Raw genomic sequence first — 11,157 nt, forward strand, 5'->3', positions numbered from 1 at the left:
TGGACATGGCTTCTCTGACGCTTGGTCCCTGCCACCACCACCCCCGCCCCCCAACAGTTTGGAGGCCAGATCTGAGAGGGAGCGGGGAGAAACAGAGGTGGGAGTGGGGGTGGCATCCCCTTCTGCCCACCTCCAGTGACAAGACTGCCTGGGGGGGTGGGCGGGACTCAGGCGTCTGTTTCCAGGGTTCTGAACGAGAGGGCTTCCCGGCGCCCGTGGTCATCTTACCTTTCATGAAACACGGAGACCTTCACAGTTTCCTTCTCTATTCCCGGCTTGGGGACCAGCCAGTGGTGAGGGCATTTTATTATCTGGACCGCAAGTGTTAACTGAGCACCTACTGGGTACCCGGTAATCTCTCTCTTATTTGAAAAAATGGATGTCTATTCTGCGTACACTGAAATGTGCACATTTGTTGCATGCAGCTCAGTGAATGTTTTCTTGTGTATAGACCCATGGAAGGGCTGCCCACGTGGTTCAGTGGTAGAGAATCCGCCTGCCAGTGCAGGAGACGTGGGTTCCATCCCTGGGTTGGGAAGATTCCCTGGAGAAGAAAATGGCAACCCACTCCAGTATTCTTGCCTGTGTGATCTATGGCCAGAGGAGCCTGGTGGGCTACAGTCTATGGGGTCGCAAAGAGTCAGACATGACTGAGTGACTAAGTACCCACGCACGCATTAGGTACCTAGTGCTGCTCAGCCACTAGGAAGGTGATGGAGACCAAGAGCTTGTTTTCGTGGAGGAGCTGTCTGCCAGAGGTGGGGGGACCAGACAATAAACAAGTTAACAAATGAATAAGCATGATAATTTTTAAGTGCCAGGAAGGAAACAGAGCAGGATGAGTGACAGGGAGGGCAGGCAGTTTGTTTGAGTGAACAGGGACAGTCTTATGGAGGAGATCGAAGGAGGAGCTAACTGGTGGGAAGTGGGAGATCTGGGAGGAAGTGGTCCTGGCAGAGGGCACAGAATGTACAAAAGCTCAGAGGTGGGAACAAGCATGGCTTGTTGAAAGACCAGAAAGGGGGTTCCCTGCTGGAGCGTATGTCAAGGACAAGCACAATGGGAGCTCAAGACAGGAGAGGAAGGTAGGAGGGGATAACAAAGGGCTGATATGGAAAGGGGTGGAGTTTAAGTCTCAGAGGCATGGGAAAGCATCACAGGGCAGAGCTAGTAGGGTGGAGGGATGGATTTCTGGGACTCCGCTGATCTCTACCTCATCCTGTCTTGCCCGCCCTCCCCAGTTCCTGCCCACCCAGATGCTGGTGAAGTTCATGGCAGATATTGCCAGTGGCATGGAGTATCTGAGTACCAAGAGATTCATACACCGGGACCTGGCTGCCAGGAATTGCATGTGAGTGCCCAGCCTTCCAGGAATCCCCCTTCTTAAGGGACCCACCCGTACCCCCAACCCTCCTTCCCAGGATGGAAGAAGGTGTCCCCCCCCCCCCGCAACACACACACACCCTTCAGGCAAGTCAGAACTCAGGAGTGGAAGAGAGAGATGAGCAGGGAGGTTGGGGCCAGCTTTCTGAACTGAGATCCCGCACGTGCTGGAATGTGCAGAGAAAAGGAGATGGGGCATGCTCAGTGGGTAGCAGGATGTGAGCAAAAGGGCAGAGGAAACCCAAGAGGGTGGTGACATTTAAGCTTCATCTTTGTCCCCCTCCAAGCTGAGTGTCTTGCCTGGGGGTACACTTGGGCAGTGGCCACACTGGATAAAGAGACCACACCCCCTGCTAAGTTGTTGCTGCTCAGTCGCTCACTCAGGCGTGTCCCACTCTTTGAAACCCCGACTGCAGCACTCCAGGCTTCCCTGTCCTTCACTATCTCCCAGAGTTTGTTTGAACTCGTGTCCTTTGAGTCAGTGATACCATCCAACCATCTCATCCTCTGTCGCCTCCTTCTCCTCTTGCTTTCAATCTTTCCCAGCATCAGAGTCTTCCAATGAGTCAGCTCTTCGCATCAGGTGACCAAAGTATTGGAGTTTCAGCTTTAGCATCATTCCTCCCAATGAATATTCAGGGTTGATTTCCTTTCCAAGGGACAAGCAAAAAATAACCCAGAACCTGGTCTAAGGGCTATGTGTGTGTGTGTGTGTGTGACATATAAGCTTAGAATATTAGTCTCATTATAATGATGGACTCAGAAATTGGAGCTGGAGAGGACTTTCCTGGTGGTCCAGTGGCTAGGACTTCACACTCCCAATATAGGGGGCCTGGGCTTGACCCACTAAGAGTTCACATGCCCCAACTAAAAGATCCTGCATGCCACAACTGAGACCCAGAACTACCAAAGAATAAGTATTTTTAAAAATATTAAAAAAGAAGTTGGAATTGGAGAATCAGAGAATCTTCAATAAGACGTGCAAATGTTCACAAATGGTTTTGATTACCTTCCATGGAATGCACATGTCAGTTTGAGGAGAATTGCCTTTTATACATTTGGGGTCTTCTCATCCATGATTATGGCATAGCTTTCCAATTTATTTAGGTATTATCCAGCTTCTTTCAGCAAAACTGTATAGTTTTTTTTTCCTGCCCCACTACACAGCATGCAGGATACTGGTTCCCCAACCAGGGATTGCACCAGTGCCCCCTGAAGCAGACATGCAGTCTTAATGACTGGACCAGGGAATACCCCACTCCCAATTTTTATTTTGAAAAAATTCCAAATCTACAGAAAAGTTGAAAACATTGTGCCGTGAACACCCATATCTCCTCCTTGTTGAGATTTTGCCACGTTTTTCCTCTCTTCTCCGTCTCTCCCTCCCCTCAACCATTTGAAAGTAAGTTGCCAAGATGGTGACACTCCACTCCTAAATCTTCAAGAGGTGTCTCCTAGAATAAGGACTTAAGTCTAAACAATCGCAATTCTGTTTTCAGACCTAAGAAGATTAACAATAATTCCGTAACAGTCTCATATCCAATCCATATTCAAATTTTACATATATAAGGCGCAAAAACAAACACAAGTAATCCACACTGTTAGAAGTGAAGATCTCAGTCACCCTACAAGGGGTAATTATACCCCAGGAAGAAAGGTCTGGTAATCTTTCTTTCTTGTTAAAAAAAGTAATTGATGTTTATTCTACATACACTAAAATATACATATTTTATGCATGTAGTTCAATGAATGTTTACATATTTATAGACACATGGAAGGGCTTCTCAGGTGACCCAGTGGTAAAGAATCTACCTGCCAATGCAGGAGACTCAGGTTTGATCCCCGGGTTGGGAAGTTCCCCTGGAGGAGGAAATAGCAACCCAGGATTCTTGCCTGGGAAATCCCATGGACAGAGGAGCCTGGTCGGCTACAGTCCATGGGGTTGCAAAGAGCTGGACACAACTGCGTGAGCATGCACATAGACCCACGGAAACCACCACCACTGAATCAAGATAAAGAACATTACTTGGCCCTTAGTAGGCTGTGTCCTGCCCTTCCCAGCCACTGCCCTCAAGGGATAACAACTATTCTGTACTTCTGTCACCTGTTCTTAAACGTCATGTAAATGGAATTGCAATTTTGACTCCTCTGTGTCTGGCATCTCTTGCTCAGCGTGAAGTTTTTGAGATCAGTCCGTGTTCCTGTACGTATCTGTAGTTCTTGTTCTTTGCTGTATGGTATTCCATTGCACAGCTGCCCCATGATAACCTCTTTCTTAATCTGGGTTCTAGTTACATAGGTGTGTTTGTGAAAATCCAGTGAGCTTTCCACTTAAGATTTGTGCATGTTTTTGTATATGTCTTGTGTACATCAAAAAAATTTTTTTAAATGGACTCCCCTGCTGGTGCAGTAGCTAAGATTCCATTCTCCCAACACAGGGGCACTGGGTTTAATCCCTGGTCAGGGAACTAGATCCCGCATGCCGCAGTGAAGATCTTGAGTGCAGCAACTAAGGCCCAGTGCAGTCAAATAACTATTTAAATTTTTTTTTAAAATATCAGAGAATCCAACCCAAGGAGCCTGGGAAGGACCTTAGAATCTGGCAAAAAGCCAGAGCTGGGAAGGCCCCCTAGCAGCCCTTTTCAGACCCACCTTTCACAGAGGGTATAAGAAGTAACGTAGTTCCCTCCCAGGTTTGGAGGCTGACCGATCCCCACCCCGAAGCAGGACAGCCAGGGCAGGAGACAGAGACACGTCTGAGAGTGAGGGCAGGCTTCCTGGTGGAGGGGGCAGTTCTGTGACCCCATTCCTCTCCCCCAATCTGGGCAGGCTGAACGAGAACATGTCGGTGTGTGTGGCTGACTTTGGGCTCTCCAAGAAGATCTACAACGGGGACTACTACCGTCAGGGACGCATCGCCAAGATGCCGGTCAAGTGGATCGCCATCGAGAGCCTGGCGGACCGTGTCTATACCAGCAAGAGCGATGTGGTACGTGTGTCCCAGCAGGACTAGGGGAAGGGCATGGCCTGATCATCCCACACCAACCCAGGCTCCTGGGGACACGAGGGCTTCCCTGAGCAGGGGCCTGTCCACGTGGACCGTGTGTGGTGGGTGTCTGTGAGCAGTGGTGTGGACATGCTCGGGGGGTGTGTGCACATGGCTATGTGTGCATGGTGACAGGTTGCTTCATGGACTGTGCAGACAGCTTAGGTTGGGAGAGGCAGTGGCAAGTGTATGCACGTGTATAGCTAGGGTGTGGAGGGTGACCCTAGACCACGTGTCCATGCAGTGTGTAAGTGTGTGCACGGGTGAGCAGGTCTAGGTGTGCACACGAATTGCCTCCATAAGTGTGTACCTGCACCAGAGTGTTTCGTGACTAGCTCTGATGCACCCACAAAGACATCTGTGTACATGTAAGTGTGGGTGTATCTGTGTGTTGGGTGAGGGCGTCTTTGTGCAGGAGAGACCCTCTAATTTTCTCCCTTCTGTCCCCCGACAGTGGTCCTTTGGGGTGACAATGTGGGAGATTGCCACGCGAGGGCAAACCCCATATCCGGGAGTGGAGAACAGCGAGATTTATGACTACCTGTGCCAGGGAAACCGCCTGAAGCAGCCTGTGGACTGTCTGGATGGACTGTGAGGACCCTCAGGATTCCCCTCCCCTACCTCATGGGATTCCATCCCCAAACCCTGAGCTCCCCACCTGGCCCTGACATATCCAAGACCCTCTAAAACCTGCACAGGGACTTCCCTGGTGGTCCAGTGGTTGGGACTCCAAGCTTCCCCCTGAAGCGGGCACAGGTTTGATCCCATGGTCTGGGAACTAGGATCCCATGTGCCACCTGGCACGGCTCCCCCCGCCAGAAAAAAAGAAAAACCTGCTCAGACTCCCTCAGACTGTTGAGGAACCTATCTGCCCCTCACCCATGCTCCTCAGAACCACTATTAGCTCGAGAGGTGTGCTAAGTCGCTTCAGTCATGTCCGATGCTTGGCGACCCCATGGACTGTAGCCTGCCAGGCTCCTCTGTCCATGGGACTCTCCAGGCATGAGTGGGTTGCCATGTCTTCCTCCAGGGGATCTTTCCAACCCACCCAGGGGTCAAACCCGCATCTCTCACTGTATCTTGTGTTGGCAGGCGGGTTCTTTACCACTCATGCCACATGGGAAGCCCGAGAGGTATGAATGAACAAAGGTGCCCTTTCTTCCTTTGCTCTGTGCCAGATTCAGGCTGGATCAGTATCCTGCCAGGTTATCTGTGGGCTGTAGTGCCCATTCCCAAAGAATTCTAATTCCATCCAGACTCCTGAGCACCCATGCTTCCCCTACGTGCTCTTCAACACCCAGAACCCTCTTCCAAACCCTTATAATGAACTTCTCCAAACTCTCAGGGCTCCCCTGAGATGTTCTCAGAATCTTTTAGGGTGGTGCTTATCACACTTTGCCATCCCATGAAATACGTAGAGAAGAGAACTTGGGGGATAAAGAGAAGATGTTGCTTGGGTCAGGAGGGGACAGCCTGGGGCTTCAGACTCCCCAAGTCCTCCTTGGGTGTTCCAAGAGCTGAAGGGAGTAAGAAGAGTGAAAATTTCCATAGGACTTACTAGAAGGCACGGTTTCAGGTGCTTTGCATGAAACTAAGTCATTTGATCCTTACTACAGCCATTTGAGGTGGGTTGTCACCATTAGTAGGGCTTCCCAGTTAGCACAGTGGTAAAGAATACCACTCCTGCCAATGCAGGAGACACGGGTTCGATCCTTGGGTCGGGAAGATCCCTTGGAGAAGGAAATAGCAGCCCTTTCCAGTATTCTCACCTGGAAAATTCCATGGACAGAGGAGCCTGGCCAGCCACAGTGCATCAGGTTGAAGAGTCAGACCCAGCTGAGCAACTGAGCACGCAGGCACTCAAGGCACCATTAGTATTCCCCTGTGTAAATGATGTAACAGAGACCCACATCAAGGGAAGATCATTTGCCAAAGGCTGCACAGCTGGTGTTTTAGTTATCTATATCCCCAAAATCCAGTAGCTTAAAACAACAGGCCTTTTATTACTTCACATGGTTTCTGAATGTCTGGGGTCTGGGAACAGCTTGGCAGGCTGATTCTGAATCAGGGTTTCAGTGAGGTTACAGTCAAGATATCAGGGGGGCTACAGTCTGAAGGTTGGGACTGGAAGCTGGCTCACTGACACAGCTGTGGCAGGAGGCCTCAGTTCCTCGCCACGTGGAACCCTCCACAGTGCTGCTTGAGTTTCCTCGTGACATAGTGGCTGGCTTCCCCCAGATAAGCATCCCAAGAAAAAGAACAAGGAGGAATCCACAATACCTTTTCAACCTAGTCTCAGAAGTCACACACACCATAGAACTTCCCTAACAGTCCAGGGGTTACGACTCTGCACTTCCAGGAGGCATGTGTTCAGTGGTTTCCTATGCGACGTGGTATGGCAAAAAAAAAAGTCTCACACACACTATCATTGGTACCAAGTCAGAAAGCAGTGCTCTATCTTTTGAAGGGAGGAATGTCAACGAATTTGAGTACATATATATATATATATAATTTATTTTTTGGCTGCACTGGGTCTCTACTGCTGTGCGAGGGCTTTCTCTAGTTGCAGAGAGCAGGCGCTATTCTCTAGCTGCGGCTGCACAGCATGGGCTCTAGGTCATGTGGGCTTCAGTGGTTGTGGCACGTGGGCTTAGTTGCCCCGCGGCATGTGGAATCTTCCTGGGCTAGAGACAGAACTTGTGTCTCCTCCATTGGCAGGCAGATTCTTAACCACTGGATCACCAGGGAAGTCCTGAGTTCATATTTTAAACCAACACAGCTTGCAAAGCTTTGATGCTAGAGTCTGTCCTGAGAAGCCATATTGGGAAGCTTTGCTCTAGCAAAACCTCACTAGAACATCACCCCACACCTAGAAAGATTTCCCAAGACATCTTCCAGCTCCTGAGTGTCTGTTCCAGGACTCCCCTTAGAAACTTGTGCAAATTCCCAAATCCCCATAGGTGCCCCCCTCGAAACTGCTACAGTTCCCTCCACTCCCATGAAATGCCCTCAGTCCCGAGTGTCCTAAAATGCCAAGCTCCCAGGAGGCTCCCTGTCTGAGCCCCTGCTCAGTGTCCCACCCCTCATTCTGCTGCCCTAGGTATGCCCTGATGTCCCGGTGCTGGGAGCTAAACCCCCGGGACCGGCCAAGTTTTGCAGAGCTGCGGGAAGACCTGGAGAATACGCTGAAGGCCCTGCCCCCTGCTCAGGAGCCGGAGGAAATCCTCTACGTCAACATGGATGAGGGTGGAGGTCATTCTGAACCACTTGGAGCTGCTGGAGGAGCGGACCCCCCAACTCAGCCTGACCCTAAGGATTCCTGCAGCTGCCTCACCGCCGCCGAAGTCCATCCTGCTGGCCGCTATGTCCTCTGCCCTTCTACAGCCCCTGGCCCCACCCTGCCTGCTGAAAGGAGCTCCCCAGCAGCCCCAGGGCAGGAGGACGGCGCCTGAGACCACCCTCCACCTGGGACTTCCTCTCAGGACCCAAGCTAGGCACTGCCACTGGGGGACCCGCCCCCTACTTTCCCACTCCAGACCTTAACCCCAATCAGAGCCCTCTCTTCCCACCTGTTCCACTTCCATCCCAGACAGATCCTCTTCCTTTTCCACACCTCAGTGTCCCCATGAGTAAAAGAAGGGGATTGGACTGAAATCCCTGAGGGCCCTCCCAGGTCTAACATTCCAAGATTCTAGATTCTAAGGTTTAAAGAGTCTAGATTCAGAGGTTTCAGAGTTTCAGAGCTGAGTCTTTGATTCTAAAGACTTGGAATTCCAGTCTCTAATTCTAAAGTGCTAAGGTTCTAGACACAGAAGTTCTAAGGCCTACATTCTAAGGCTCTGAGATGCTGTGGCCCTAGATTTTTCTGGTCCTGAGATTCTTCATAAAGCCCATGAAATTTTAGGTTACAAAGCTCTAAGATTCTATTTCTAGAATCTAAGGCTCTGTGATTTTAGATTTTATTTTTCTAGGGTTCTAAGTCCTGAGGGTGTAAGATACTAGATCCTACAATTCTAAAAATCCTACAGTTCTAGACATGGAGGTTCTAAGGTCATATGTTCTAAAATTTGAAGTTCTGAGCCTCTTAGAGTATAACTTTTCTGGTTTTAAGACTCCAGATCATAAGCCACAAGATTTGATCTTCTCAAGTTCTAAGATTCTAATGATGGTCAGTGACAGAGTCTAAGGCTTTATGATCCTCGAAACCCTTGTTATGAGACTGTGGATCTTAAAGATCTAAAATGCTAGCATCTGCAATTCAAAAGTTCTAATAGTCTAAAGATGGAGGTTCTTCTAAGGTCTAATGTTCTAAGATGTGATGTTCTAAGGCTTAGTCTAAGAACCTAGAGTCTCTGTGTCTAAGATTCTAGATCATATGCTTCAAGATTCTAGATTATTAAACTCTAAGATTCTAATGTTGTTCTGTTCTGTGTTCCAAGGCACTCTAGATCCTGTTGGTCCAAGATTCTGGATCCTCAGCATCTATGGTATAGATATTCCACAGTTAGTGGTGACAAACTGGATGCCAAAGTTCTAATCATTTTTAATTTTGGACACCTTTAAGTTCTATGCTGCATCTTCTCTTTCTAGGATTTTAGTTAAGGGTCTAGGAATTCATGGTTCTAAGTCTTACGATTCTGAGTTCCAAGATTCGCATGTTATAAGATTCTAAAGGTCTAGAATTCTAAAGTAAAATTCTGAGGTTCTTACCTTATAGTTTTATCCTGTGTGACCCTTCCCTTCTTAGCCACCTCTGCTTCCTCTTCCTTTCACTTGGGGGTGTGCCCCCTCAAACCTGTGCAATGCAATAAAGATGCCTCCTTTCCCCAGAGGACAATATCCCTCTTTTGGGGGCCATATTGCCCCCCGCCCCCGAGCCAGTCCTTTATGCCCCTTGAACAGAGTGTGAACCCTGGCACCTCCAGTGGGGCTCAGATCACATAAAACTTTGTAACCATGCTTCTGTCTCCTCTTGTCTCCACTTGGCTGTCATATGGCCCTTCTCCCAGGCAACTCAGCTTGTGTAAAAAGGAGGGTTTCGTGGGGTCTTGGAGTTCTCCCCTCACTAAAGAGGGTAGATGTGAACAGATTCAAAGACAACAAGGACAGGCAAACAAAGAAAAGCGGACTTGCCAGACTCGACGAAACCCCTAGTGAGAAATAAGCACATAGATACTCACAAGGTCACACAGAGATCCTCCCTATTTCCCAAAGTAACAGACTCTTTTTTTTTTTTTTTACAGACTCCTTAATTAATGGACAAACTCAAGCACTCTTGGTCACAAATACAGAGACACAAATTCAGACAGAGAAACACAAAATTACACAAACATGTTTACAAATATGCACTGGCAGGCGGTCAACCAAGAATAAGAAGAAACTTGAGTAACTAGAGGAAAACAGATACAGACACAAATACTCATATAGAGTACCTAGGGGGCTTCCCAGGTGGCACAGTGGTAAAGAATTGCCTGCCAATGCAGGAGGAGCAAGAGATGTGAGTTCGATCCCCCGGTCAGAAAGATCTCTTGGATAAGGAAACGCAACCTAGTCCAGTATTCTTGCCTGAAGAGTTCCATCTACAGAGGGAGAGTGGGAGGCTACAGTCCACGGGGTGGCAAAGAGTCGGACATGACCGAGCGCGCGTGCGCGCGCGCGCACACACACACACACACACACACACACACACACACACACACACACACACACACACACAGTACTTAAAGGGGACTCACAGACCCAAACATTCAGAGTCACATAGAAACACAAGCACAGAGTACCTCCGATAACCACGGGCCCACAAAGGGATTCCTGCCAAAACAAGACCACTGTGTTTTACACGAATCGCAGGCATAAGTTCCTGGGTGTGTCTAGCAGCAGACGGAGGAACCCTTGGCAGCGCCCGGACGCCCCCCAGTGGTAGGTCCTGAGAATGAAAAACAGTTCAATCCGGGCCACAAACTTTTTTAGAACAAATCATTGTGGGAAGCTGGGAGGAGAGAGGAAGTCGGACGTGGGCGAGGGGCGGGGTGTCTGGACTGGAACCTACGGGCCCACGTGAGTGTCTGTCCCGCTTCTGAGTGGGTGCTGTGTGTCTAGGTTGCCGTGGTGTAAGCTTGTAGTGTAACTGTCCTGTGTCTATATCATTTGATGCTGCCTGCTTGTGCCAACCTTAATGGGCACATCTACATCGCAGTTTGGTGTACTATCCCCTGAATGGATGCATCTGATCCTACACACGCCATTTGTTTATCCATGTTGTGTGTGCGCCTTTGTCTAAGTAGAGGTTGTGTATGGCTTTCGTGGGTTTTAGATATGGCTCCGTGGGCAGCGGGCATTTGCATTGCGTATCCCGATAGTGTACCTTCCAGTTTTGTGTCTTTTGAGTTAGGCGACAGGGCTAGACATTGTGAAACTGTGGCGTTTAACAGCCTTAACTACGGACCTGTGTGTTTGAGCTTAGCATACTGACGCCAAACAGGCGGATCTACTGAACAGTAATTTATAGAGGATTTGGGTAGAGACCCCTGAACTTGAGGTCTTTCCGGAGGGAAAGGCTCTATGATCGCGTGCTGAGCGTCCATTCACTTAAGATACCAACCATAAAGACAGCTCAGCTACGATTGTGGAAGGAGGCGCTCGATGAAATGTACTATCAAAGGGGAGAGGGTGCGATTCCCCGTTATAACTTTTCTCCCGCTGTTAGTCTAGCTTTTATTTTCAAATCT

General features: G+C 49.1%; 2 protein-coding genes across 5 annotated transcripts in view; both read left to right on the forward strand.

Annotated features, from left to right (window-relative positions):
• AXL (AXL receptor tyrosine kinase) overlaps nucleotides 1-9,388 on the forward strand; it is a 36,112-nt gene extending 26,724 nt beyond the window's left edge. For all 3 annotated transcript variants that reach the window (XM_004015278.5, XM_004015279.5, XM_060398612.1), the window contains 5 exons: nucleotides 172-293; nucleotides 1,242-1,351; nucleotides 4,213-4,372; nucleotides 4,884-5,020; nucleotides 7,530-9,388. In XM_004015278.5, coding sequence (XP_004015327.1) covers nucleotides 172-293; nucleotides 1,242-1,351; nucleotides 4,213-4,372; nucleotides 4,884-5,020; nucleotides 7,530-7,881 — 881 coding nt within the window. In that variant the 3' untranslated portion in view covers nucleotides 7,882-9,388. The remainder of the gene's footprint in view (nucleotides 1-171; nucleotides 294-1,241; nucleotides 1,352-4,212; nucleotides 4,373-4,883; nucleotides 5,021-7,529) is intronic.
• Nucleotides 9,389-10,178: 790 nt separating this feature from the next.
• HNRNPUL1 (heterogeneous nuclear ribonucleoprotein U like 1) overlaps nucleotides 10,179-11,157 on the forward strand; it is a 34,124-nt gene continuing 33,145 nt past the window's right edge. The window contains exon 1 of one of the 2 annotated variants that reach the window (XM_027978344.3): nucleotides 10,179-10,348. The gene's annotated coding sequence lies outside the window, so the exon portion shown is untranslated. Of the gene's footprint in view, nucleotides 10,349-10,455; nucleotides 10,487-11,157 lie in introns of those variants that run through there. The other variant, XM_027978343.2, reaches the window with a different exon arrangement.

The sequence above is a fragment of the Ovis aries genome, chromosome 14 (assembly GCF_016772045.2).
Source record: "Ovis aries strain OAR_USU_Benz2616 breed Rambouillet chromosome 14, ARS-UI_Ramb_v3.0, whole genome shotgun sequence".
Lineage (NCBI taxonomy): Eukaryota > Metazoa > Chordata > Mammalia > Artiodactyla > Bovidae > Ovis > Ovis aries.